Here is a 27,980-nt window from a genome sequence, read left to right as displayed (position 1 = left end):
AATGCGGCGGAAGCCCTCCTCGGGGCCCAGGGCCACCATGCCTACTCGTACCTGGACGACTGACTCATCAGGGTGAGACCTCAGGAGGGGGTTAAACACACTTCCTCCGCACTTATGAAGACACTCCACGACCTAGGGTTTACTATCAACCTCAATAAGTATCCGTTGCAGCCCTTTTAGAGCCTCACCTTCCTGGGCCTCATCTGGGATACAAGCTCCGAGAGGATCTTTCCCTTGGAGGACAAGATTACGGCTCTTAAGAGAGCCACTATGCACTTCCTCACTAGAGCAGTGACCTTGGCCTGGTCGTACTGACACTTACTGGGTATCATGGCAGCGGTCCTTCTGGCCGTGCCACACACGAGACTCGGGATGGGGAGGTTACAGCTGCATTTCTCAGACTCATGGAATCAGGAGAGGGGCTCCAAAGCAGAGCTTATCAGCATAGCTCCTTCTCTCCACCCGGACCTTTCATGGTGGTCTAGGGGCTGCAACCTGCGGACGGGCAATCCCTTCTGGCAGCCGACCCCGCAGATCACCATCACTACGGACTCCTCCCTAGAAGACTGGGGGCCATTCTGGACAGCCACACCGTCCACAGAGTTTGCACACGATAGGAGCGGGAATCACATATCAACTTGCTGGAGCTCGGGGCCATCTGGTTAGCTCTCAGGGCTTTCCTTCCTCTCATTGGAGGCAAGGCTGTCCTTATCAAGACCGACAACTCCACCAGCATGTACTATGTCAACAAGCAGGCTAGTACCAGGTCCCCTCTGCTGTGCAGCCTAGCGGTCAGCATGTGGGAATGGGCCCTGGAGAACAACATCTACCTTACGGCCATCCACCTCCCAGCCGATGCCAACTTGGGAGCAGACAATTACGAATGGCAATTGAACGTCTAGGTACTGCAGGTGGTCTTCAACAAATGGGGCCACCCTCAGGGGTATCTGTTTGCCTCCTGGAAGAACAGGAAATGCCATCAGTGTGCATCTTGGCAGTGGCAGGGCCCCTTGGGCGACTCAGATTATGTGGGCAGACATGACAGCCTATGCCTTTCCTCCCACACCCCTGGTCCAAAGGGTAATCCGCAAGATAAAGGAAGCTCGTCACCTCAGCATCATTCTGATAGCTCCATGGTGGCTGGCGAGACTGTGGTTCTCCGAGATACTCAGCCTCACAGACAGACCACCCATTCACCTTCCACTGGGTCCAGACCAACTCTTGTCGCAGCAGGGGGGCAGGGTCATCCATCCCGCACCGCAGAAGTTAGCCCTCGCAGCAGGTTCCTGAGCAGGTCACCCTCTGGCACATGAGCCTCTCTCAGGCTAACTTAGAGATTATTCAGGGCGCCAGGAGCAGGGCTACAAGGAGCCAATACAAGAGGAAATGGACTAGGTTCTGTCATTGGGCAGACTCGACCCACCCTTACATGCACACTAGATGACGTACTCTCCTTCTCGGCACCCCTGGCGCACTCAGGTGGACACATGTCGCACCCATCTGGCAGCCATAGGGGCCTACAGAAATTCAGGGGAGGTCTTCTCGTCTTCCAATCCGATAGTCAAACATCTGGCAGGCTTGTCCAGGCTCTACCCGCCCATCAAGAGACCACACCCTGTGTGGGACCTCAATGTGGTGTTGGGCACCTTGGCGCATAAACCTTTTGAGCCAATGGCGTCCGCAGACATCAGGCTGGTCACCATTAAGACAGCTTTGTTAGTGGGCCTCGCCTCTGCTTAGAGTCAGCGAGATCCAGGCTCTCGTGGCCTCAGAACCCTATACCACTTTTCACAGGGATAAGGCGGTCATCCGGACTAACCCGGCGTTCCTACCTAATGTACCATCCGCTTTCCATCTTAACAAGGAAATAGTATTGCCTACAAGGACAAGGCTCAGAGAGTCTTGCACTGTCTGGATGTCAGGCGCGCTCTGAAATTTTATCTGGACAGGCTTCCGCAAGTGGGATGCACTTTTTGTCCCCTTCCGGGGGGAGGGGGGGCGTTCCAGTCCCGGGTATCAGGCATCCAAGGCTTCTATTGCAAAGGGATCGTTGCGCCATCAAGGAGGCCTACGACGGGCAGCACAAGCCACTGCCAGCTAACATGCACGCTCAGGCTGTCCGAGCCAAGGGCACGGCCATCGCATTCCAGCAGCAGGTTCCCTGGCAGGTCCTAAGCAGGGCAGCCACCTGGGCCACCCCCTAAGGCTTCTGCAAGCATTACTATTTGGACGCCGGCTCCAAGTCAGACCCGGCCTTCGGACAGATGGTTCTAAGGAACCTGTTTGCTTAAGGAGGGTCTCCTCTCCTCCACCCTGGGGCTACAATCATTTTTAATTGCCCATGCAGTATGGAGGAAAGGGGACGGGACGTAGGAGTAATTATTTGTATTTTATTATGTTTATATATCGCTTCACGCCAAAGCGCTTTATATTATAACAACAAGAATACATTGAAGATGAAACAGTAGAAGCAAAATACAAAACATGAATAAAACCAGTAAAACAGTAAGTACAACAATTTGCCTATGAATATAAATGAGAAAAGAGGGGGTGAAGAAGAGGGAGACAGGAAGAGGAATAGGATGCCCTTTCTTCCATACGTCCCACCATCCTCCCCCTAATAATACTGGTGTCATTAGGCAATGTTAAATAATGTTGACGCGTCAATTGGGAATGAGGTGTGGCGCTGGGGAGCAGAGTCCGGGGGTAGTGCATGCGCCCAGGGCCGCACCCCTGCACGCCTCTAAATTTAAAGGGGAAGATGATTTTTTCTGGTGAAAAAGGTTGTCTCCCGTCCCTATGAAGGGTCGCCTATGCAGTATGGAGGAAAGGGGACTACTAAGAGTACGTTAGTCACCACGGTGAGTGACTTATAATTTTTTCCACCAGTGGTGGAACAATATGGGCAAATTTGTCATTCTACCATTCTTCACTCTATTGTATTTTTGTGACCAGGCAGTTTTACAGTGTTTAGGGGTTTTTAACCGTACAATTGAGACTAAATGCAATGTTTGAACGAAAGCTGTGAATCTTATGATGAACTCTGTCTCAGCAGATCCCAATAAAAGGCAAGTTGCTGTGAAATCCACTCGCGGCTTTGCCCTGAAGTCCACGCACGGCATCGCCATTAAATCCAACATGGCCTCGGCAGACAAAGGTGACAGCAGCAAGCTGCTTCCGAGAAACACACGTCAGTTTTATGATGGTGAGGAGTCCTGCTACATTATTGATGCCAAACTGGAAGGCAATCTCGGCCGCTACTTGAATGTAAGTATGTTTTGTGTTGGCAACCCCCTCATCCCAAGGGTAGTTTCACACCAGCTCAACACGTGGATAGTTTCTATGGGACCCTAACTTTTCAGCTCCATGTGTTGACAATTCATGCTACGCTAGTGCACCAGCTTCCTTGTTTGGGTAGCTTGTTCCTCCCAAACAAGGAATGCTCATTCTATTGCACTACATTTGAGAAAATCCCACAGTACTGTGCTCCTCTGGCCACACTCGTGGAGCATTGTAGGTTTCTGTAAAATAAGCAGAAGACAGGAGGGACTGGGTGAGTGATTGGATGGAGGATCACCTTAGGTCCGTAGAAGAGCTTATGAGGTCGGTGTTGGGGTGCCAGTGGAGGATCAATGAGTGCACACTTGGTCTGTCCATGACTCTTAAACACAGTAATTAGGTTACTCCTTTTTCCTTGTCCCGAATTGCCTGATTGTATGGCAATAATTCTGTTAAGACAACCTATTGTGTTTAGTGTACTTTATAGTTAAAACTTCTTGTTTGTTTGTTGGCGATGGTTTCTGTCCATGCTGATATTGCCTTTTTTCTGTCTCCAATAACAGCATAGCTGCAGCCCGAATCTCTTTGTGCAGAACGTCTTCGTAGATACCCATGACCTCCGCTTTCCTTGGGTGGCCTTCTTTGCTAGCAAGTAAGTGAGATGCAGGGGTGCAGTGAGAAGCATCTGCCCATTTTTAATGGAGTGATGAGAGTGCAATACGGTCAGAGATTTGGAGGAGATGTCACATTTTTATGAGAGATACAGTGGGCTACATCACAGATAATGTGCTTAATTGGTGACATTGGGGGAAGACTGCTGTAAAGAGAAGTAAAGTTATCCGTTTCAGTGTTCAAGGATGGTACCTAGCATGGGGTAAATGGAAGAGTATGTCTGCTGTGTTGGGTCAGAAGGAGACAGACCTGTTTTTGACATTCTTGCAGATGTTTTATTGAAATGAGTAAAAAGGCCTCACTATCCCTAATCTGTGGATTTCCCTTCCTACCAAAACTAACTAGGGTGCTCATCGTCTGTTGTGAAGTCCAAAGCAAACAGTCTGTCTTCTGTCCAAAACGGAACTGCATTGCAATACCACTAAGACAAAAAAACTAAAGCCGGGAGAATGACTCCCTTGCCCTGGCTAGGCTTTCCCAGCCTAAAATATATAATTCTTAGATAGTTTAAGTGTCTCTGAAAGTCTCTTTGATATGTTTGGGAAAATAGAATCTCTCTTGGCGTCCTTGTTCTGTATTCCTAAGGTTCTTTAGCTCCTCAAGAGTAAGATATCCATCGGGATTCTCCTTTTCTCCTTTACTAACTTTCTCTTTGTGGCAAATATAGTAGTCCCAATAGTTATTCCTGTTCCCTTGGCCTCTTCATGTATTACGGAGACAAGCAAGATAGTCCTGTAATGATTCCTACTCTCTTGGTCTTCTCTCATATTACTGTGACGAGAAGGATGAGTCCCAGGATAAGTTTCACCCTCTCGTGTCTTTCTCGTATCACTGGGATGAGTCCCGTGATGGGTTTCACACTCTTCTTTTTTGTGTCACTGGGGCAAGTAGGATGAGTCCTGTGATGGGCTTCACTCTCTCGGTTCTTTCTCTGATCACTTTGACGAGTTAGATACTGGTACTCACTATACCAGTGTTCCCTCCTGTGTCTCCTGCCGTCCCCATTACATTCTTCCCCAAGGGTTGGCATCACTGAGCCTGCATGCAGCATAGGAACTACTAATTTTGTCAGGACGGCTTTTGCATTAAACTCCAACTCTCTCGGCTTCTTGTCCGCAGGGCCAGTGTTACAGCGGTATCTGCGTTGTTGCCAGGTTGCACAGTCCACCTCTTATGGGTCACACCACCACTCATGACTCTCTTGAGGTTTTCTTCACCTGCTCTCCTCTGCCTTCAGCCCTCTTGGTGGTGCTTGCGCACACCAGCTGGTTGCTTCCTCCCCGCAGAGGATCTCCTGGCTTAGTCAGCTTCCACGACAATGCTGATTTGAACCTTCCTGGTTTAACTTCTCTCTGACTGTGGTCGTTCTCCCCTTTTTATGATACATTGCTGGGTCCTCCCCAGCGTAGGATTATAGTCCTTTTTCACTTCTAGTTAAGCACTCTTCGTTACTCGCTCATTCCTCCTCGTCGCAGTGCTGTTGGCTTCTAACCGCTGAGTGATCTGTATTACTCACTCACTCTTGTTCACAGTAGTTTTACCAGATATTTCTTCAGGTTGCATCTTGGCTCTTATGGCACAATAACAAATACTTGGTCTGCTGGGTCTTTCTGAAGCCCTGGTGTTACTCTTGGTCCAAGAGTGGGGGCCTTGGGGAGTTCCTATGCAGAATAGGAGTCCTTATCCCCAAGAGGAGTCTCCTCTCCCTGTAACGTCCCGCTTGCCGCCACCCCTAGGGGGAATGCTGTGTAGCGGGCTGGCTTTCCTAGTCTCACTAAGAAAGACTCCCTTCTGGGGAGAAGTGACTGAATCCTGTGATTCGTCACACTGCGCAGTGGTTAAAGAGGGGCCACAGACCTCTAGTACTCATGGCCGGGGCAATTGTTGGGTCAGTCATGGTGTCACGTTTGTAAGGAGGGTAGGTGAGAAGGCATAAGCAAGTATTAAGATGTTCATCACTCTAATCTAAAGACAGAACAACAAATCCATCCAAATGAGAAGCTATACCCCTCGAAAGGTAGTACAATAGCAGAGCAGTCAGGCTTAGCTTTAGGTGGGGAAAGACGGCCGGTAGGTCTGTTCAGTTAGTCCACACAGTTAATCAAATGAATCACCCCACACTTCAAAACGGGTGAGTATTGAGAAGAACTCACCAACCCTGGGCCCAGACAGAGGTACTTGCGGTCATTGGTACCATAGTCTGTTCCAGGAGGTTGTAACAACTGAGTGATTATATGCTCTTCTGCAGACCGATATGAAGGATTTGAACACCAAGGGATTTGAACACCTCGGCAGCCAAGAGGAGCCAATTGCCTTTCCTTGAAGTGGATTCCGCCATTCAGAAGTAAAAGGAACAACTGTGGTGGCTTCATTAGAACGAAAGAACACATCCAAGCAGGTTCCAGCTGCTCCAAGTACAAAGGGAAGAAGCCCACCAACAGAAAGCAGTCCGACAAAGACTACAGTGAGGGCAATCCAGGGTGGGCAGGACAACCAGATGAGCCGGGTTATTGGGTCCCAATACCCTTCCAGGCAACGGCAGCTTCCAACATGCAGGAGACTCGGGCAGTAAAAATAGGAAGCAATGGTAAAAAAGCTAAAATAAACTGTTACATATGTCAAACCTTGCCTCGCCAATGAGGAAGGTCCATTTAGGGCATCCAGCAACTGAAACTCCAAACCAGAGTTTAGCTCTGGGCCTAAGGCACAGCCAGGATAACCAGATCTGGTCCTATAAATGCAGCAGTGACTTCTAAACAATGAAAATCCTCCAGAAGGAAAGTAAACCTGCTCACTTCCGAAAATCTGACAGAATTCTAACAGAATTGAGTGTAGGAACAGGGTCTAAACCATACACAATGGCTGACCTAAGCCAGCCCACAAATCGCAGAAAGGGGCTTGATAGAATATGTTGGCAGCCAGCCAATCGGGTTGGCCCCAGAAACCACCAAACACACATGACTTTGAATGGCCATTCCTTAGGCCAGTGACCAGTCTAAACCAGCCAAAACCTTTTTAGAGGATGCATGGCTCTGAGCCGAAATCTCCATTAGAAAATAAAATAAATGGCCCCTGGTGATGCCGACGTTCCTCTACCTCTCAGCCCTGAATATCAGGGAGCAGAACCACTAGTGATGAGCCAGTGCGACAGGACAAAGTCATATTTGCAGTATACAGAGACAGGATAAACTGTTCCAAAATAAAATCTTGAGCTGTAACGAAAGTTACAAGTATATTTCTTTCAATGGATTGCTTTTCTCCTGCAGATTCCTCAAATACAAATGCTTTCAGCGTCAGCAGCTCGGAAAACATTTAGACATGGGGCGTAATGCACTTTTGACTCGGCTGTCGGTCCATCTTGACTCTATGCGCTGTCGACTAGTCCAGACGTGACATTGGTAATCGTACATGTACCTCGTCACTGCGCCCCGTACCTCAGTTCTTTTTTTCCGCATACTCAGCACGCTGCTCACTGAAACAAAAGAACTCATTTGTCTTCACTAACCTTCTCGCCCAATTCAATGTGATTTCTCCAGAATATCACCTCCTAAGGTGTCCGGTTTCTAACTGCAGCTCTGTAATTTGAAGATTCCATTAGCGCCCCATGTGGTGTCGGCGTGTGGTGCCTCAGTGTCGGTCACCTCACAGAGGATTGTGTGAAATGAATCCGAAATCACTGCCGGAAAGAAACTCGCGCTCGGTGCGCCCCTGTCTAAGTCTCAGCTAGCTCGGATACTCTGTCATCAGAGCTCGATATGGAAGGGCCCACTCCTGAAAAGGATGACGGGCACAAAAGAACGATTGCATTCCTGAAACCACTCTTCCTCCTCATCCCACAAAAAGAGGCCCAGTCATCACAAGTAGTCATTGGGCCCAACATCTAGGGCAGAACGGGAGGTCTTCAAACAGCAGATGCTGCATACGTTTAAGGAAGCTGCAGGGACAGCTCATGTCTCGACGCAGCAGGCCTCAGCGGCTTCAGTGGTGCATGGGGATTCATGCCCCAAGAAGACCGTATCGGTGCCCTCAGGCTCTGCACCATCCATTGCCAAAACAGTCACGTCGTTGAAGCCGTTATCGGCGCTGTTAGGCGTGGGTCCATCTGCGCCGGTGCCTGATCGTTCGTATACCCCAAAGTAATGATCAGCATTTTTTGGCTCAATGTCAACTGTCTTTGATGAGGACGGTGACCAAGTACCTTTCGGCCTCAAGCCAGCATATGGAGTCTCTGGTGGCGCAGACATTTTCTCTGACCAGCCTGATTTACTTGCTTTAGCAGAGGGACTGCGGGATGCAAGAGGCTTGGACACTTCTCCTGACTTGATATTCATTCTTGACCAACGGCCCCTGACAGAAAGGGCCATGTCCTTCGAGCTACCCATTTTTGAACCTGTTGCAGACCTTGAGGCAGAAGCTGTGTTCACCCCTCCTGTGCACTCTGAATTCCCGAAAAAATATAAGCCGGCAAGGGCAGGCCTGGTTGTTAAAGCTGCATGTTCAATACTAAACCGCCCACATCCACATCCAATCTCCCTACTGAAGGGGAGAGTAAAAATACTGACGCCGTTGGGAAGAAAGTTTTTGCATCAGGCAGTATTTGCTTAAAGGCTGTAAATGCTTCCTGCGTATTTGCGAAATACACTTTTGGTCTTTGGAAGACAGTCAAGGAAGCATTGGAGCATATTCCTGAAGGAGAAATGCAGAAAGAATTCTTTCGGATGGTGAATGATGGGAAAGAGGTGGCCCACCAGTCCTTGCAAACTTTCCTGGACGTTGCTGACTGTGTTGGAAGAGCAATGGGGTCAGCTACAGTTCTGAGGAGACGGGCATACCTGCACAATTCAGGTTTTTTGCCTAATATTCAGGTGAAGCTACTGGATATTGCCTTTGATTGCAAGAACCTGTTCGGCCTCAGGGCCAGTGAATCCCTGGAGAAATGTAAGGACTCAAAGCTAGCTGCCAAGTCACTGAGCTTATTTGTGCAAGAGCTGGCTAGACCTTCCTTCAAATTCACGTCCTGAGGTCGGGTTTACATCCCCTTTGGAAGGAAGGTGCAGCTACTGCAACCCAGGCAGGGGCAGAGGCATTTCTTGTGCTCCGGCGGGGGTGCCTCTAGGGGCCAGCAGACTGGGGAAGCAGCGGCTGGGGTGGCTCCGCCCTTAAAGCCGCTCTTTTAGTTCTCCCTCCCCCCTAATGTTTCCCTGGTTGAAAGAAGGATTGGGTAGCACTGGCCCCAGTGGCAGGAGTTTACCTCTGATGCCTGGGCTTTGTAGCTCGACCAATCGGGGTACTGTCTGCCCTTTTTAAGGAGACCTCCAGACAGACCGCCCTCTCTGCCTCAGCAACTGGAACAGGAGCTTCAGGAAGAACTGAGAGTCCTGCTTTTGAAGGGTGCCGTGGAAAAGGTATCCCCCACCCAAAACAGAGAGGATCGGGTTGGTATTCCTGGTATTTCCTGGTACCCAAGAAAGGGTGAGGACTTTTTTCCATTTTGGATCTCAGGGCCTTGAACATTTTCCTAAGACAAATTCAAAATGGTGATGTTGAGAGAGATTTTCCACGCTCTTCAGTTGCAGGACTGACTGTTGTCGTTTGATCTCCAAATGCATATTTCAACGTGCCTATCCATCATCAGCACAGGAATTACTTGAGATTCCTCATAGGAGACGAGCACTGCCAGTTCAAGGTGCTTCCCTTTGAGTTTACCTCCACACACAGGGTCTTTACAAAGCTAATGGCAATAGTCGCGGCTCACCTCAGAACATCCGGCATTATACCTGGACGATTGGCTGATTCGAGGTGACTCGGCGAAGCAGCTTTCATCTCATCTCAAAATCACTTGCTCGCTGCTGCACAGGCTGGGCTTCTCCCTGAACTTTCAGATTTCCCACACAATACCAACACAAAAGCTCCAGTTCAACGGAGCAGTCCTGGCCACCCAGGAAGTTAAGGCTGCCCCCTTCACCCGAAGAGAGTCGCCAGTGTCGGACAGATAATTTAGCTGTTCCAGAGCCACACCACCTTGCCAGCGGTTCCTTCCTCCACCTTTTAGGCCTCAGCCTTTAACAATGTTCTCAAGGTGCCGAAGTCGGTGGCAGCGAGAATATGATGGCGGGGGATCTTTTTGGCTTCCTTCGCCCCAGGTAAGGGTGGTAATGGTTGCCTCTCTGAAGGGTTGGGGCGCTCACTGCAAGGAATTGCAAGTGAGCGGCCTTTGGTCCACAATGGAAACCAAGTTGCACATTAAAAGGCTAGAGCTACAAGCAATCAAGTTGGCCCTGAAATGTTTTGCGCACCCTCTCAAAGGGAAACCTGTCCTGATCATTAAGGACAATACGGTGGCCAATGCACTACCTGAACAAGCAGGGAGGTGTGCGCTCCCTTTTCCCTTGCAGAGAGGCGATGCATCTGTAGTTCTGGCTTTCAGAGAATCAGATCTGTCGCAGCAGTAAATCTGCTTGGGACGGCGAACTGATGGGTAGGTGCTCTGAGCAGGAAGAGTACAGTCTCACACGAGTGGGAAGTATGCCAAGAGTTCCTAGAGGAGATTTTCGCTCAGTGAGGTAGCCCAGCGGTGGATCGGTTTGCTACAGTGTCCAACAGGAAGTGCAAACAGTTTTGCTCAATTGAATTCTCGGCGAGAGGCACATTGGGGGATGTGTTCCTAGTGGAGTGGGACTTCGACCTCCACTATGTTTTTCTCCGATTCCCATCATTCCATAGGTTCTCAGTAGTTTGGGGAGGTTCTGAGCAACCCTCATCTTGATCGCCCTGGGCGAGGAGAGCGTGGTACTCAGAGCTTCTGGACTTGACTATCTGCCCACTTCTCAGGCTGCCTCGTCGGACGGACCTACATGTGTGGTTCTTGATGGGATGATGTATGATGACTGGGACCTCTCAAAGGAGGTACTTGAGGTGCTACTGGCTGCAGGCAGCCCTTCAACAAGAATGATGTATGCGTACAGGTGGAGAAGATTTGAGACTTGGTGTAGGAAACACAGTATTTGCCCTATCTCTCTTGCCCCACGCCTGCAGTGATGGAGTTCCTTCTAACACTGGCCTTTGTAGGCCTTCTGGTTGCAACAGTCAAAGGATATTTGGTGGCTTTGTCTGGTTTCAAAAGGTCTCCGGATCAATGGTGTTTCTTTACAATCCCGGTATTGGCCCAATTCGTGAAAGTTTCCGGCTGGTCCCTTTGTGGTTCCAGACTGGGACCTTAATTAGTGCCTAACCTTTCTTATGGCTGCCCGTTTCAGCCTTTGCATTCATGCGCCATCTGTTTACTGATGTTGAACTGCCTTTTTAATGACGATTTACATCAGCCAGGTAGCTTAGTGTGTTAAAAGCCCTGTTGTACAAGCAATCATTCCATTGCTTTTTCAGGGAAAAAGTATACCTTGGGGTATGACTAAGATATTTGCCCACGGTCGTCTCAGTTTCATTTATCTCAGAGCATAGACCTGCCTGTATTGTACCAACCCCTTCACCCCTCCAAGGCGGAAGATTGGTTCTCCAGCATGGGGTCTTGCATGGATTCACATGCTCGTGAATATTCCCAGTCGTCGGGCTGGGAATGCTCTGTAAAAAAGAAAGCTGTTTAGCTTTAAACTAAAACTGCTAGTCTCCTCTATAGCCAATCAGTGTCCTTTGGGTTATACTGCCGCCAACCTTTGACACTCGTCTTCCTAATCTCCACCCCTGGTGGCTATCTTCCCGCACATTTCTAGTGTTGGAAGTCCTCCTGCTTCGCTCCTCGAAAATCGTTAGTTTTTTGCTATTTTTTTAAGAAATTCTCCATCTCTTAATCGTGAACCGTCATGCAACAACTGCTGGCCCCGAGGACATGTTGTTGGCGGAGATCTTCAATCCATCGTCGGATCTTCAGCTCGTGGTGCCACAGGTCCTGGCTTGGGCCTACACCTTGACACAGCGGATGCCACGAAGAAAAGCCTCTTCAGGTCCTGTGAAAGCTACAGCCTGAAGAATATTTTCGTCTAGGAACAGCACCTCAAGTGCATTTACTGTCTTCATCCCTACCACAACACAAATGGATGCTCCATCCGTCAATCCTTTTCGGTGTAGACTCTGGAAGACCCGCCACCATAGGTTGGTGCCATGGATCGAGGCAGGGAAGACCTCCGACATGATCTCCGGGCACACTCATGCCTCTTCCAGGGCCGGCGGGTTCAATGAGCGTACTTCCACTGGTTAGAAGAGTTTGATGTCCGATGAGGATGCTTCCTCTGCGAAGATCCAAAAAAAGGCGAAATTCCATACTCCAGTCTTCATCATCAACAGTCGCTGCGGGACCAAGTTCTGAGATGGGTCGGTCACCGTGACGGTTAGCCTGCTGGCTGGTGGGTTACATCTGTCAGCGAGGAAAACATTGGCCTCATTGTCCAAGCACATATCGTCGAAGAACTGATCTTCTAAGGACCAGTCGCCGGTTCCACCATCGTCGACACGAGCCTCATCGATGACCACTTCATCCATTAAAACAGTCGCCGACTACCCTGTCAACAAAGTCGGCAAAATCAAGTCTTCTTTCAGTGGCAGCTACGCCGAAAGGTTTGTCAACGACCGTCACCTTTACCTCTTAAAGCGGTCACCACTACCAGGGTGTCTCTGCCTCCTAGACCCCCGTCAACGGTCCCTACCACAATCCCTTCAACGACCGCTCCTATTTCTGCCTCTCAGGCTCCTTCGTAGCCTCTTTCCTGAAGGGCTCTTATCTGGTGAGAGACATGCCTTCAACTCTGGATGTCCTGCCCAGACCCCCCCCCCAAGGCTGTCCGCCTTTTTACTTGGGCTCCTGTGGGATCCGCCAGACAGGCACCAGCCATGGGGAGCCCAACCCCATTTTTCCCATGCCTAATGAGGGGTCACCAACCCATGAACCTTCCCATCCGTTTAGCCCTCCAAGGGGCTCAGGCCCAGTTCCTGCTCCTACGGTACCAGCTGCACCTGCGCCGAGAGACATGTCCTTGGACATCCTACCCATCCCACACACTCTGGTGGCAAACAGTAGCGACTGCCCAATGCTCCTATACCTGGTCCAGCCAGGAGTCCTCCAAGGCCTCATTGGCATCAGCCGACACTGCCTCAGAAGGCACATGCTACCCCTTGGCCAGTGCTAGGGGCCCTGCCTCCTGTGGCAGAAGAGCCAGTTCGCGCACATACTGGCATGGATGCGGACACCGACACTACTTGGTACTCACACAGATGAGTTTGATGACTAGATTCCCGCAGATGGGGAACCTCAGGATGTTGATGAGCCCGCCAGGGACTCTTCCCCTGGGCAAAATTGGCTCTTTCCACTCCATCTTAAGAGCTGCCAAACTCTTCAACCTGGTGCCAGAAGAGAAGGAGGGCTTCCTTTTTGAGCAAGCAGGAATCGGCTAAGAAGACCATTGTACCGGTCCTTTTTGAGCATGACAAATGGGAAGATGGGTTTGGTTGTCTTGAAGGCTCCAAATACAACACCTGCTAAGTATCACCTGTTGGAGAAGAAATACCAGGTTCCAGATTTGGCCCACAAGGGCCTCATGTCTCAACCTTCGCCGGACTCAGCGATATCGGCCAACCCCAGGAAGAGCTCCTCCAACCCCTCTATCATCCATGGTGACTCTGGGCCAGGAAGGCAAGAAGCTCAATGCTGCAGAGAAGCGCATCATCATCCCCACAGCAGCCTCTACCATCATGCCGCCAATGCCCTTGCCATCTTGTCAAGGTACGACAGAGAGTTGTGGTAAAAGCTGGGGCCCATCCTTGACTTCATACCTGATGACAAGAAGGCCAAAGCCTTGCCCTATTCCAGGAAGGTGAAGTAGCTTCTGACCATGCCTTCAATGTCGCTCTCAACAGAACGTATTCCAGCTTTCCCCAGACAGGGAATGGTGTGGTTCTCCGCCAATGTTGGCTAAAGGCCACGAATTTCCACACGTATGTGCAGACCAAAATCGATATGCCGTTCGATGGGGACAACCTGTTTGGAAAAGCTGTCAACACTCGCCAGGCCTCAAGACTGACACAAAGATGGCATGCTCTCTAAGGACCCTGCAGCAGAGAAGAGTGTCCTTTCATTCCCTGAAGGGGCGAGTCTCAAGATCTTCCAAGGATTACACCACCCCCCTATCATCAGCCCTCCCGCTCTACCACCCAGGAAGCATATAGGGGTCTGTCGCAGGCCTACGGCAGTGGCATCCAGCGTCGTCACCGCCCCCCATCCAGGGCTCGGATGCCGAAACAGGCCTGAACCGGCAAAGGAATTGCGCCCCCACTTCCACACCCCAGTGGGAGGCCAACTATTAAACTTTATCGATCAGCGGTGAAAGATCTCCACAGACAAAGGGGGGGGTGCTGGACGTTCTTCAGCAGGGGCACACTTTACAATTTCAAGTGAAGTGCCCTTACATTCCTCCTGTTGTGCGACAAGAACCTCACATGGCCCAGCTGCTAGAGGAGGCACAAGCCATGCAAAGGGGCAATAGAACCAGCCCCTCAGCACCTCTGGGGCTCTATAGTGTACTCAAGATACATTCTGCTAAGGAAGAAGTCAGGAGGGTGGTACCCAATCCTAGACTTCTGACGCCTCAAGTTTCCCAAATGTTGAGGATGGTCACGCTGCAACATGTGCTCGACCAGCTGGAGGAAGTGGATTTTTTGTTGACTCTCAACAAGGAGGACACATACTTCCACATGCTCATTCATCGCAAACCCCAGAAGTTCCTGCGTTTTGTCGTCCAAGGGCAACATAACCAGTTCAAGGCCCTTCCCTTCGGCCTGAAATCGGCTTCTAGGGAGTTCATCAAATGCTTGGCTCCGGTGGCAGCACATGTGCACCGCAAAGGTATCCACGTCTACCCTTACCTGGACGATTGGCTCCTCCGTTACCGCATGCTGGCAACCCAGCACACAGCGGAGACCATACAACTTCTGACTTTGCTAGGATTCTCGATCAACTATCCAAAGTCCTGCATAGTGACATCTCAAAACGCGCACTGTTCCCGAGCACCCGACTCAGCAGTCTTGTGTCTGGTCACTCCCGAAGAGAGGGTGAAGGCCATCTTGGGAAAGGTCCAACGGCATCGACAACGTCTGTTGTAACGGTCCGGTCCATAGAGTCCCTGGTGGGGATGAGGTCTTCCTGTATCTTTCTGGGCCCTGGTTACAGGCTTCCAATGAGACCCCTCCAAGAATGTTTTGATGCCAGGTGGTAGCAAGTCGCTGTCCCATTGACAGGCGAGATCCCCCCCCCTCAATCGGCCATTCCATCAAGCCCTGCAACGGTCGTCAGTTCGTCCACACCTCACTCAGGGAACCCCAGGGAGCTGCGGTCCTGCCATGAATGGGAGCTTCAGCAAGTGTCCTCTTTAGCAAGTGGGGTCTTTCTCAGATCGGCCTCTTTATGACAGCTGCCAACTCCCAAGTGTCAGATGTTTGCCAGCAGATATCCTCTGCCGAGGAGTCTAGGTGATGCCTTCTCGTTCCCCCTCGGAGGATCTCTTCCTATACGCCTTTCCTCCTATTCCACTATTGCTACATGTGACCCACACACTCGGACGTTGCCACTGCAAAATGATCCCCATTGCTCAGACGTGGCCGAGGCAGACTGGTACTCAGACCTTCTCCATCTGCCAGTGCTTCTGGCCATCCAACTGCCTCCACTTCCCAACCTCCTCTGCAGAGGAGGATGATCAATCCTGCAACACAATGCAGCGTTGCTGAGTCTCGCGGCCTGGCACGCACCTGCAGCCTTAGAATTTGGACACTATTCGCTGCTTTCGGAATGCAGAAAGATCCTGGCCAAGGCTCCCTCTATGCTTGCTTGCTACAGGCACCAATGGAAGTGCTTCACAGTGTGGTGCCAGGTGTGGAAAAATGGGCCGCTGCGCGTGGCAGCCCTGAAGCTTCTCCGATACCTGCTCTCACTGGCCAAGGCTCGTCTTGCCCATGCGGCTATCCAAGCTGCACCTGCCATTTCAGTACACACAGACTCTGGGCAAGCTCTCCCTGTGGCCACACATGCTCATTAAGGAGTTCCTCAAGGGTCTCTTCATGATGATCCCGGCGGTGAAAGCACCCGCTCCGGCTTGGGAACTGAGCGTGGTACTGTCTAAGCTCATGGGGCCTCTGTTTGTACCAATACATCGGGCCTCTTTGAATTTTCTGTCCTGCAAGATCGCCTTTCTGGTGTCAATCACCTCTGCCAAGCGTGTCAAGGAGATACAGGCCCTCCCCTTTAAGCCTCAGTATTTGTCCTTCCATGTCACTAAAGTTCCATTCGATGGACACTGCTCAGGCCCTGAAGCTCTATGTGGCACTGAAGAAAGACTTTCGGAAGACATCTCGGCTATTAATCAATTCTTGACCTGTGGGACATGGGAAAGTCTTGTCTAAGGCTTCCAACTCAAAGTGGATCTCCGGCAGTATCATGCATCTCCATCATCTGCCCAACAGACATCTTCCAGGCCGGCCGAGAACCCACTCCACCAGAGCCATTGCAGCCACAACAGCATTTCTCTCTGGCGTTTCTCCTGCTCAACATCTGCTGGGCTGCTACGTGGAGGTCTATCCACACCTTTTCGGATTATACTGTGTCGAGAGGGATTCCAGGGTGGTGTCCCTGGTCGGCCAAGGAATGCTAATCAACCTGTTTGTTTGAGGTGAGTCTGTTCGAGGGGTAAGTGTTTTGCTTCCGTGAGCCTTGCCATCTCCCGTAGTTGTGTATATGTACTGATGTATTATTGTATTCATGAACACTTGCATCCATGCAAGAACCCATGCTGGAGAAGAAACCAGTTACTTACATGTAACTCTTGTTCTCCAGCATGGGCCTTGCATGGATTCACATGCAAGCTCTCTCTCCTTCCCCCCTCTTAGTTCATACTACCACTTTACTAGCGCTACCAAATCTGAAGATGGCCACCAGGGGTGGAGTTTAGGAGGATGAGTGTCATTGGCTGGGGGCAGTATGACCCAAAGGACACTCATAAACTATAGAGTTGACGAGCAGTTTTAGTTTTAAGCTAAACAGCTTTCTTTTTTTAAGGATTACCAGCGTAACGGCAAGAAATATTTGTGAGCATGTGAATCCATGCAAGACAGATGTTGGCGAACAAGCTTTACAGGTAAGTAACTTGTATCTTCCTTTCCTCTTCAAAATACTGGACCGTGCAACTTATCTCCAGATCCAGGTTTTTCTCCAGCAACACAAAATCCTTAGCCCTCATCAATCTAGCTTTCGCCCTGACTTTTGGCATGGAATCTGCCATGCTTGACCTGAAGAACTGAGATCCCAAGGCGTGGTGACATGGTATATGCCCCAGACAACTGCCATCCTGTCCGTAGTCGACGACCGCGCATCAAGTCAAGTTGAGTCGACGGCCGAGTCGTGGTGCATTACACGCCCTGTCGAAAGGTTTTCCGAGCAGCTGACACTGGAAGGATATCTGATGAGAAATTTTCAGGCGAAGAATCCATAGTATGAACATTAATGGTAAATAATGTATGCTTTTTAGGGAATCTGAACAGGAGATTGGGGTTGGAGAAGACACAATTTGCTATGTAGGGGTTACGGCTTAAATCAAATGTACCTGGGGATCAGTAATGCATTAGGTGCAAACGCTCTGAATAAAAGAGGTACTGGGAGTAGGCTTGCAGCCTCGGTTTTTAAATACAATGCAGTAAATGAAATAATTGGTGCATGTGGACAGATTTGGTGGTGCTTCAGAGGAATAATAGAGGAAATTAGTTTAAAATTTTCAACTTTTATTTTAAGGCATTGAACTACTTGCTACACGGCCACTCAAAAAATAATTCTACCATACCTTTACTTAGGGAAACTATTTTGGATGGATTGTGTCCTCCTACGTAGTCCTCATCTTTCATATACTCTGATATATTGCTTGCAGCCCAGAAACTTTTCTCTACAGAGGGTGCCGTGGTCATTGACCTTGGGTTCTTCGAGGGCCTCCGTCGTCCTCGAGTATGAAGTCGACACTGGCATAAAAGGCACGCACCGCGCCCGTTGCCTCAGTTCTGTTTTTCTGCACAGCTGCTCAGAACGGTTCTTCACCTCGGCATGTTCAATAACTGCTTAGTTACCAAAATGTCGACTCATACCCCGAAAACGGGCTTCAAGAGATGTGCCGAGTGTTCGGCTAAAATGTTATAACCGATCCGGGTTTCTCTGGTGCCTGGGGTTGGGCCACATCGTCAACGATTGTGGCTCATGCCAGTCTATGACTGGAAAAGCTTTAAAAGAGTGGAAGGAGAAACTTGCTTTGGGCAAACAAGCCCCAATGTCATCCTCCGCACCCCCCACAAATAAATTGTCCAAAGATGAGGGCATAAGAGAGAGATCTCCACACTGGGCCAAGAGGCACGGTAAGCGCACCAAGCGTTTGAGATCTCGTCATTCCTCTTCTAGGAGATCTAAGAAAAGGTGTCATCGCTCCAGATTGTCCTCTACGGATTCTTTGCCTGCAGGGAATCTGGTAAGCTTTCCAAAGAAGGGGGACTGGTAAAGCAGAGATGCAACAATTGTGCCTGCAGATGTTGGAAGTATTTGAGAACGCAGTGACGTCAGCCCCTTTGAAGAAGTCGTTGGAGACTCCCGACCCCATTTTGCGGAATGCTGACAGGGTGTTGATGAAAACTGCAGACTGTGTGCCCAAGAGCCTGGACAAGTCTATGGCCTCTACTTTTGAGGAGGAGGAGGAGGAGGAGGAGAAAGAAAGCCCTATTTGTGGTTTTGGACAGCAGTACGGCACTCCTGGTGCTCCAGAGGAACTGATATCCCAGGAATAAAAAATGAGGCACCTTGTGGACACCCTGAAGGATGCCAGTGGTCTGTATACCTCCCCAGAAGTTGATTTTGGCACCCCTGAGGGCTCAGGACATGCTGATGCTTCTTATAGAGCAGTAATGACAAAGGTTATAGAATACCTGGCCTGGGCTAGATCTGTTGAGTATGAACAAGATCACTTGACTGATATCTTGGTTAAGGGGCCACCTAAGGACCCAGTCCTTCCCTTTCATGTTGCAGTCACAAAAAAGTTTTTTTTTATAGAACTGGAAAAGTCTGGACACCATTCCTGCAGTCCACAAGGACTTTATTAAGAAATACAGACCATCAGTGGATCCATAGTTTCTTTTGAAACATCCAAGTCCTCAAAGCCTTGTTGTTCAAGCAGCCACTGCTGCTTCTAAGGGAGCAGCCTATCACACAATTCCTCCAGATCGGCAGGATAAAAGGCTCAATGCTATTGGAAAGAACGCTTTTTTTCTTCAGGGCGTACGGCACTGAAGGCAACCAATGCAACTTGTGCACTAGCCAAAGTTTACCTTCACTTTGTGGGAGGTAATTGCCATGGAATCGGAGCACATCCAAGAGGGTGAAGAAAGGGATGGTTTTATGAGCATTATTCAGGGCAGGAAAGATGCTATGCTATCGGGTCTGGGATGCTGGTACAGTGCTTGGACGTTTTGCCTCGCTAAGAAAATCATGGGTTGCTTCTGACGTGCAAGCCGGACTGTTAGAAATGCCATTTGAGGGGTCTTATTTGTTGGAAACAAAAGCAGATGCAAGACTTCAGAAATTGCAGTGTAAGGCAGCAGCAAAGTCTCTTGAGTCTGGCCATTAGACAGCCCCAACAGAGTCAACCAACTCTTGTCTTCTAATGTAGGATGGAGAAATCGTTCATTTCAATACTACTCCTCTGTTGGCATAGCAACAGGTCCGTTAACGCAAAGGGGACAGAGAAGACAACCACAGAGCGGCCGAGGTCGGTTGTTCAGAGGAGCTGCTACCGCATTTCTTGACTTCCACACTGGCCAGTACCCCAAAACCGCTTTGAAGAATTAGAGCATTTGTCTGTAGTGGGAATACAGCTTAGCCCAGCATCTGAAGGAATGGTGAAGCATTACAACAGAGGCTTAGGCTCTCCAAACTGTCGCCCATGGCTACTGCCTCCCCTTTCTGAAAAGACCTCCGAACTATCCACCCCTCCTCCCGCCCCCCAAGAACTCTTCCCCCCCCCCCCCCCCCCGACGCCAGACCTTGAAATTAACAGGTCTGCTCCTCCTACAGGAAGTTCAGAAATTGTTGGAGAAGGGTGCAATCGAATGGGTACCTGTAGTGGAAAGAAATCAAGGTTGGTACTCTCCTTATTTTCTGATCCTGAAAAATGACACAGGGTTGTAACCCTTCTTGGATTTGAGGTGATTGAACAGTTCAAGATGGTCACTTTTTTTCGCAGATCCTCCAGGAAGCCCTCCTTCTCTGGCCCTTCAGCTCCAGGATTGGATGGTGTCATTGGATCTTCAAGATGCTTATTTTCATGTGCCGATTCATCTCCAGCACAGAAAATACCTCAAATACCTGAGATTCGCTGTTGGCAGTTCTCACTATCCATTTAGAGTACTGCCATTCGGGCTGGTGTCCGCCACAAGGGTATTCACCAAATGGATGGCGGCGACGAAGGGATGGGGGGATTCATATCTACCCCTACCTGGACGATTGGCTGATCAGAGCCCGTTCATCCGAGCAGGCTGGAACATCTGGACAGCACCTATTGCTCTCTACACAGACTGGCCTTCTCTCTCAACTAAAAGAAGTCCCACCGGACACCTTCTCAAAAGCTGCAATTCATTGGAGCACTCCTGGACTCTTCCTTGGGGAAAGGGTCGCCAACCGAGGTAAGGGCTATCCACATATCGCAGATGGTAGACACATATTTGGAGTGCCCCAAATCTTCCTGCCTTCGGTTTTCTGAAGTTGCTCGGTCTCATGGCATCCTGTATCTTTCTTGTGCCAGAGGCCCGCCTGAGGATGACGTCCTTTCGGTGGGCCCTCAGGACCCAGTGGTCACAGTGCTCCGGCAGCATGACGGATCTGGTATGGAGCATCAGTTAAAATCACAATAGTTCCATCTAATATTGATTCACACTCTTAAGTCTAGTGTTTGTGCTCCTGGAATTAAGAATTTGATTTGCACTCAGGATATCGCAAACTTTTTTTTTCTTTTAAGCTGTAATGGTGATTGTATCAACCATGAAGGGGATCACAGATCACTTGATGGCCTGCAATTACGGGAAGAAGTAAGACTTTAACTCCAGTTCAATAGTCCTTACCCTTGTCAACGTTGCACATGTTCATTTAGTGGATAACAGAGTGTAAGATGGCTCAATATTCACTCCACACCTCTGAGATGGTCCTTTGTCCCTCTTTGTGCCCTCTCCAATATGAGGGCCCTTTCCTGAGGAAATCTTCTGCTTTCCCGGTACTATTGGTGGTTTCCTGGGGGTCCTAAGATGTCCAGATCTTCGGTAACAGGACTCCTTCTACAAGCATTTGACAAATTATTGTTGGCGCCAAGTCCTGTGCAAAGAAATGCAACCTGCTGACCACCAACATTGTCGCTGACCAGCATTGCCTCCAACCAAGCCCCAGCGAAGCCCTGCTTCTCTGTCCTCCTCTCAAGAAGGCCCTTGTCGGTACATCTACCCCTGGACCAGTGGTGACAACCAGTTTTGACCCGTGTGTCTGTGGACTGACCAGCTCTCTCGCTGCAGTTGTCACCATTCCTACTGCATCCTTGGAACTTGGTGGATCTTCAATTTATGCATCATGGTGCCTGCCCCTGCATTTCAGCCTTTTAGTCCTGCAGGGCCTGTTCCTTTGTTCGCCCACCGAAGATCGCCGGTCGTCACTGCATTGCAAGGGTCATCAGCTGGTCAGTCCCTTAAACCGCAATTCAGGGCACGCGGAGGACTGAAGCTAAATCCTGTGCACCTGATGGAAAGTATTAATGAAAAAACTGTCTCATCACCCGCAGCACCTAGGTTACCTTTGACCGGACCAAGCACAGGACATGTCCCCAATGGAACCCAGAACAAATGGTGGTCTCTGGAGAAATCGGAGTAAGGGGCGAAAGTTAACATGCTTGTTTCTGCCCCCATCCTCTCTAGGGTGACATGGGTCTAAAGCCTAGCCCCAGTCCTCTCTTACTGACTCAGATCAGTGGTGGTCTAGTCTAGATTACCCCCATAAGCTGCCCTCCGTGTAGTGGGACTGAGGGAGCTATTTACCAGAACTTACCTTAACTTTTGGAACTCTAAATCGCAACCACTGACATTGTCCAATCCAATAGAAAACCTATCTGAAAAGTGTCTCTTTTAGAACTGGGTGAGACTAGAGCACTAGACCCCAGTGCATTTCATGTCTGGACTTAAGTGTTGAAGTACTATTCTAGTATTTCTGCTGTATTTATTTATTTTTACATTTGTAAAGCGCCCAAAAACCACACGCATCAAGGCGCTGGTTACAGAACAGGTCGTGCAGCGAGGGGGAGGCAAGCAGGTAGGAGGAAGGAGAGGGAGAGACGATGGGGAGTGGGGGTTCAGTTGACAGTCTGGTTTTGAGTTATTTCCTGAACGGCCATTAGGAGGTTTCAGCACAGAGGTGGTGTGGCAGAGCGTTGCAGAGACTGGTGTCAGTGTCTGGGGAGCTGGAGCCCCTGGCTCTAGTGCACATAAAGTGTGGAGTAATCAGGCGGTGGCTATATATTGCTCTTGTAGGTCTGGTAGAAGTGGTTTTGGTAATTCTGTGAGAGGTAGGGAAGAGCAGAGTTTGAGAGACATCGGTGAGTGATGGAGAGAATTTCAAATTCAATTTGTTCTCTCACTGGTAACCATGCAGATTTTCTGTGGGCAGATACATGGTCTCGCTTGGTCAGGTTAATGGCAGCGCGGATGGCATTGTTTTGAATGGTCTGGAGTTTGTTGAGGTTATGCTCAGAAGTGCTAGCCAGGAGCTGATTACTGCTCTCGCTATAATTAGGCAGTCTTGAGTAGAGAGTTAAGTTTTGGTTGCATTCAAGAGTTTAGTAGTGTGACCTGCTGATGAGGCGATAGCATTGCATTACGGGTCATGCTAAGGTTGGAATCCAGGTAGACCCCCAGAGTATCGATGGAGGAGGAGACCGGGTTGGTGAAAGCATCAATAGTAAAAAAAAAAAAAAAAAGAAAGGCAGGGTCTAGTTTGGCTAGGCGGGAAGGGGGGCCCACTATGAGGATTTTGGTCTTATTCTCATTGAGGCAAGGTTGGTGGGCAGCCATCCATACTTGTATGGTGTCATAGATTTTGTTGATGGTTCCTGTGTCTTGTTAATGGTTGCCTGCGTGGGGGAGGAGGATCTGGGTATCATCTGCATAGTTAGGGTAGGGGAAGCCGAGGGTGTTGAGGTGGTCAAAGTGATGTTTAGTGTAAATATTGTATAGGGTAGGGGTGACGCAAGAGCCTTGAGTGACACAGTCGGGTACAGGATTATGGTGAGCAGATGCATTCCGTGTGAAAACGCGAGCGGTTCTGTCTGCAAGGAATGGGGCAGCCCAGCTATTTGCTTCGGGGAGATGTTGGCGGCGCTGGCAAGGTGGTGACAAGAGTGTTTGGTGGTTCACCAGGTCAAATGCTGCCGACAGGTAAAGCAGTAATAGGAAGGCTAGGTTGCCGGAGTCGAGGTCTAGGTGCAGATTCAGTGCTGAGACCAGTGTGGAACCCTGATTGGCGTGGGTTAAGTATATTTTTCAGGGTAGGTTTGTATTTGGGTATAGGCGGTGCAGTCCAAGAATTTTAGTAGGGATGGGACAGGGGTGATGGGGTGGTAATTGCTGGGTTTGGTAGGATCAAGGTGGGCTTTTTTGATGAGGTTGGAAATCCAGGCTTCCTTGAGTTTGTGTGGGATAAAGCTGGTGTTGAAGGGGGAGTTGACCAATGCAGTGATTGGTATGAGAACTTCAGAGCAGTCCTTGATGAGTGGGATGGGGCAAGTGTCACCTTGCAAGCACAGGGGTTTGAGACCAGCAGTGATCTTGGAGATTTTGACTTTTGTGACAGGGAGGAAACTGAAAGGGGTGGGGGGTTAGGGGGAGTGGTGCGACAGGGGGGGTCAGAATTGGGTGGTTTAGCAAGGATGACTGCTTGCTTCTCTTAACTTTTCTTCTGGAGGAAGGACGTTATATTAGTGAAGGCATCTTGAATGTGTTGGCACAAGGCATCGTCTTTGGTGAAGTTGGCTATGGATGCGGTGGGGGGGTTTCCAGCTCACGCAGGATGGAGAACAGTGTGTGTGATTGGGAGTGGGTGTTAGGCAGAAACCTGTGCTGTTCCCTTAGGGACTACTGCAAAAGATTTAAGACTACAGGTGTTTGGCAGTAAACCCAATTGGTAGCAGTCTGTACCACACAGATTCACTTGGTAGCTGTGGCTGAGCAGTCAGACTTGCCTCAAGAAGAGTTAGGCAGTATACAGAGCATACAAAATAGGTACAGAAATACAGTAGCACAAGCAAACACTGACCGGAGCTTGGGTGTAAAAGTATATAATTATTTAACACACACTTATAAAACACACTAGCACTAAATTGGTAAGATAAGTTCAAAACACAATCACTATTATCATATGTACATCCCTGATTACTTGTTGGACAAGTCTTCGTTAACACCACTTATTTCCAGACAGGGGTGAGCCTTAACATTCGATGGCACTCCAACAAGTTAAATAAAAAGGGAGGGAAAAGCAGAATTATGGAAGCATACACACTAAACACTTTTTAAAGAACCACAGCAAGTTAGGAAGGCACAGTCTACTGGTGAGCGAGGAAGTTTAGGTGCCAGGCCCACTTTCAAGGGAGCCAGGCGGAAGGTGCCCAAGATCAGACAGTTAGTCTTAAACGTTTGTAGAGGTAGTTCGAAAAAGGTTTAGTTCAGTTCAGAAAAGTTAGCTAAGGTGTCCCAGGCTAACCCAGGTTCGAGAGACGAGGATTTAATACACCCCGTTCATTCGGTTGCAAGGGAAGCCAGGCGGAACACGGTACCTTAAATGGAGAGGATCCTCCAGTGGGGGCATTTGTTCCTGGCAGTGGGTGCAAGTCGCAGCATCGTCCAGAGGAAGAGAAGATCTCGTCGTGGAGGATAGATGAAGGTCGTTGCACTGCCAGGGAAGAAACCAGCCGCGGAGTTCTCCTGTACAAAGGTTACTACCCTTTCGGTTCGCGGTAGTGGTGAAAATGTGGTATCCCGGTTGCCGGGGTGCTTGGCACAGGCAAGGCGGCCACAAGATGCTCCAGGAAGGCGAAAAGAAGGTAGACTGGTTATCCCCAACAGTCGAAGGAAGAAGACTCTCTGGGCTGGAGATCTCCTCCGTCGTTGGGAAAAGTGGTGAGACTGTTCAGCAGGGCTCCACCGGTGGTGTCGTTGTTGCAGGTCGGCTCAGCTTCTCCCTCCTCGGATTCTTAGGTCCTGTGGCGACTTCTGAAGTTCCAGTCCCCAAAGCCCTGCTTTTATGCAGCACACCCCCATTCACTCAGCCTAGCTGTCAATCAAACATGCTAAGTGGTGAACCGGCCGGCTCACCACTTGGGCCAATCAAACAAGAGTGCGACTTGAGTTACCAAGGTAACTCAGTCCAGGGTGCCTAAACCCCCTCCCACACACCCTGTGGTACCCAGACAGAGTGGCACCACTTTTGGAGGCTTCTGTGGAGAAGCCCGCCAAAAAATGGAACATAGCGCTCGACTTGGGTTGGAGTCACAGAAGAGAACACAAACGCCATTTTAGAATAGAGTTCTGGCAAAAAAATACCAACCGGCGAATTAATATTAAATAAATAAACCGGCGGTATGTTTGAGGCTATAAGAAATAAAGTTAGTAGCCTCGAACAATGGGAAAATCCCATAGAGATATATTCGCGGTCGAATATAAAAAGTAGTATCCACTGCCACCAGCCAAAACTCGATCAGGGGGGATGGAGACGTGCCCCTTCGAACAACAGACCCCGGGGCAATCGAATTGCCCCGACCTGTACATCCACAATATGATGGTTTGTACTGGTTTCTGTTCATAATTTGGGACTAGCAAAGCCAATGGTGACTTTACATGCCCTGGGAGACGGTAGTCAGTCCCAGGGTATGGAGTCTATGTTGGGGGGTCGCTACGACACCCCTGGGTTACGGCACGGAGGGTGCTGTGTAACCCACATATAAGAAACACATGAGACCCTATGGAGTAAAAGACCCCATATCCCATAAAACACATGGAAAGTAAAGGAACACCTCAAATCATGTCTAAGAGTGGGAGCAAAAAGAATCTCACTCTTAGCAGGAGAGAAAAAAATAAACCCCAAAAATACAGCAAAGCTGCTGGGGGACTCGCTAGGTTTGGGAAATTAGCCTTACAGAGAATTCTCCCTAACAGTGGGCATTAAGAGATTCTGTTGGAGCGCTCATTGGCTTTGGCTGTGTTGATGACCTGCTTGTATTCTTTGGAGATCTTGAGGAAGGAAGTTGTGTTGGTTGCTGTGGGGGAGATTTGCGCAGATTGGCTTCAACGGAGCGCTTCTTGGCTCGAATGGCTTGAAGACTAGGGGTGAACCAAGAGTTTTTGTGAGTGGTTGGTCTGGCTTTGCAGGGTTTGAGTGGAGCGATGGAGTCAACTGATGACAAGATGGCCATTGAGTAGAGCAGTGGGATTCGAGGATAGAGTGGCAAGGGTGCAATCTGCAGATAGGGGGAGGAGGCGTGCCTCAAGGGGGAGGAGGCGTGCCTCAGTGAGGTTGCGAGAGCATCACGTGATCGCAGGGCGTATGAGGGTGGTAGTTGTTTGTATTTGGCTATGGGCATGTTGAAGGTGATAATATGGTGGTCAATCCAAAGTTTTGGTGTATTGAAGTTGATGGTGGTGTTACAATTAAAGTTGGCGATCCAGTCTAGTGTTCTGCCTAGTCAGTGTTAGGCTGGCAATACGTTGTTTAAAACCTAGAGTCCACGGAGTTGGAAAGAGAGAGGGCATCTTTGTCTGAGGAATAGTTAAACCCCAGCTTCAGGTCCCCTATGAGAGGAGTATTTTGGAGGTTGGTTTGACGATTGTGCTTATAAGCTGTGAGTACGCCATCAAATGTTTTGGTGGGCCCCGCAGGGCAGTAGATGACTTCGAGGGTGGTGGTGGGAGATAGTGAAAGTTTGGCGCAGAGTAGATCACAGTAAGAAGGAGCATTAGTGGAGAGTGGTTTGATGGTCTGTGTTTCCCTATTTATGGAGGCAGCTCTACCATACTTGTATAAGGGGGGGTCACAACAGAGGATGGTGTAACCAGAGGGGATGTAGCCATGTTTCTGATATGGCAAGGATGTCTAGGTGGTTGTTGGTTATCAGGTCTCTGATATCTTGTTGTATGTGCAATCATAGAGCACACATTGATGAGTGCACAGGATAGATGTGGGCGTGAGAGGTTGGGTGGGAGGGTTTCTTGGGTGGAGTGAGGGGCTGTCTCATTTTTGGGTCGGAGGGGTGGTGCGCTTGCAGATGCGTTTGTTGCAGCAGCCAAGAGGTGGTGGGATTGAGCATGGAGTTGGTGGTACAGCGGTGCGGGAGGAGAGCCTGTGGGCTGGGCTCTATCTACTCCTGCGCATGGGTAGGAGGGGATGGGTGGATGTGGAGTTAAAGTGAGTGTGTTGGAGTTGTAAGGAGTGGCGGGAGAGGCCATTGGGATGTTAAGAAGGGCTGTGTGGGGAGGGATGGTTTGCACGAGGAGGGTGGGCTCACTGCATGTTTCCAGGACATACTGCAGACAAATGAAAGCAGATGGGTAGGAGAGAAGTGAAGGAAGGAATAGCATGGGTTGTGTAAAAATGGTAGAGGGGAGGCTTTTTGAGGAGGAGGTGATAGAAGGCGAGTAAGGATGGGTGTTGGCACACTTTGGTTGGCTAGTAGCAGGGTTGAAGGTGGGCCTCTGCGGATGGAAACAGGAGGGAGGGCTGGCCCAGGCACCGCAGGCATGGAGGGCGCTACCTGCACGTTCTTGGGATTGATTGGGGGATGCGGGTGAAGCATCTGAACATGGCTCGTGATGGGCGGGGCTGGTGGCTTTCCTGTCGTTGATGGTAGGCAAAGTTTGAGGGTGTCGGCTATCTTGGAACATAGCTGATGCTGCGGAAGAGATAGCTGGGGCCAAGTGGAACCCAGTTGAGC

At 49.7% G+C, this 27,980-nt stretch overlaps 1 protein-coding gene across 3 annotated transcripts in view; it reads left to right on the top strand.

Moving 5' to 3' along the window:
- Positions 1-27,980, top strand: part of SETDB1 (SET domain bifurcated histone lysine methyltransferase 1) — a 1,213,210-nt gene that overhangs the window by 1,092,226 nt on the left and 93,004 nt on the right. For all 3 annotated transcript variants that reach the window (XM_069649750.1, XM_069649751.1, XM_069649752.1), the window contains exons 20-21: positions 3,056-3,267; positions 3,843-3,931. In XM_069649750.1, the coding sequence (XP_069505851.1) occupies positions 3,056-3,267; positions 3,843-3,931 (301 nt within the window). The remainder of the gene's footprint in view (positions 1-3,055; positions 3,268-3,842; positions 3,932-27,980) is intronic.

This window comes from Ambystoma mexicanum, chromosome 1p (assembly GCF_040938575.1).
Source record: "Ambystoma mexicanum isolate Mex_15411 chromosome 1p, UKY_AmexF1_1, whole genome shotgun sequence".
Lineage (NCBI taxonomy): Eukaryota > Metazoa > Chordata > Amphibia > Caudata > Ambystomatidae > Ambystoma > Ambystoma mexicanum.
The sequence above is the reverse complement of the archived record's forward strand: the minus strand, read 5'-3'. Positions and strand labels throughout refer to the sequence as shown.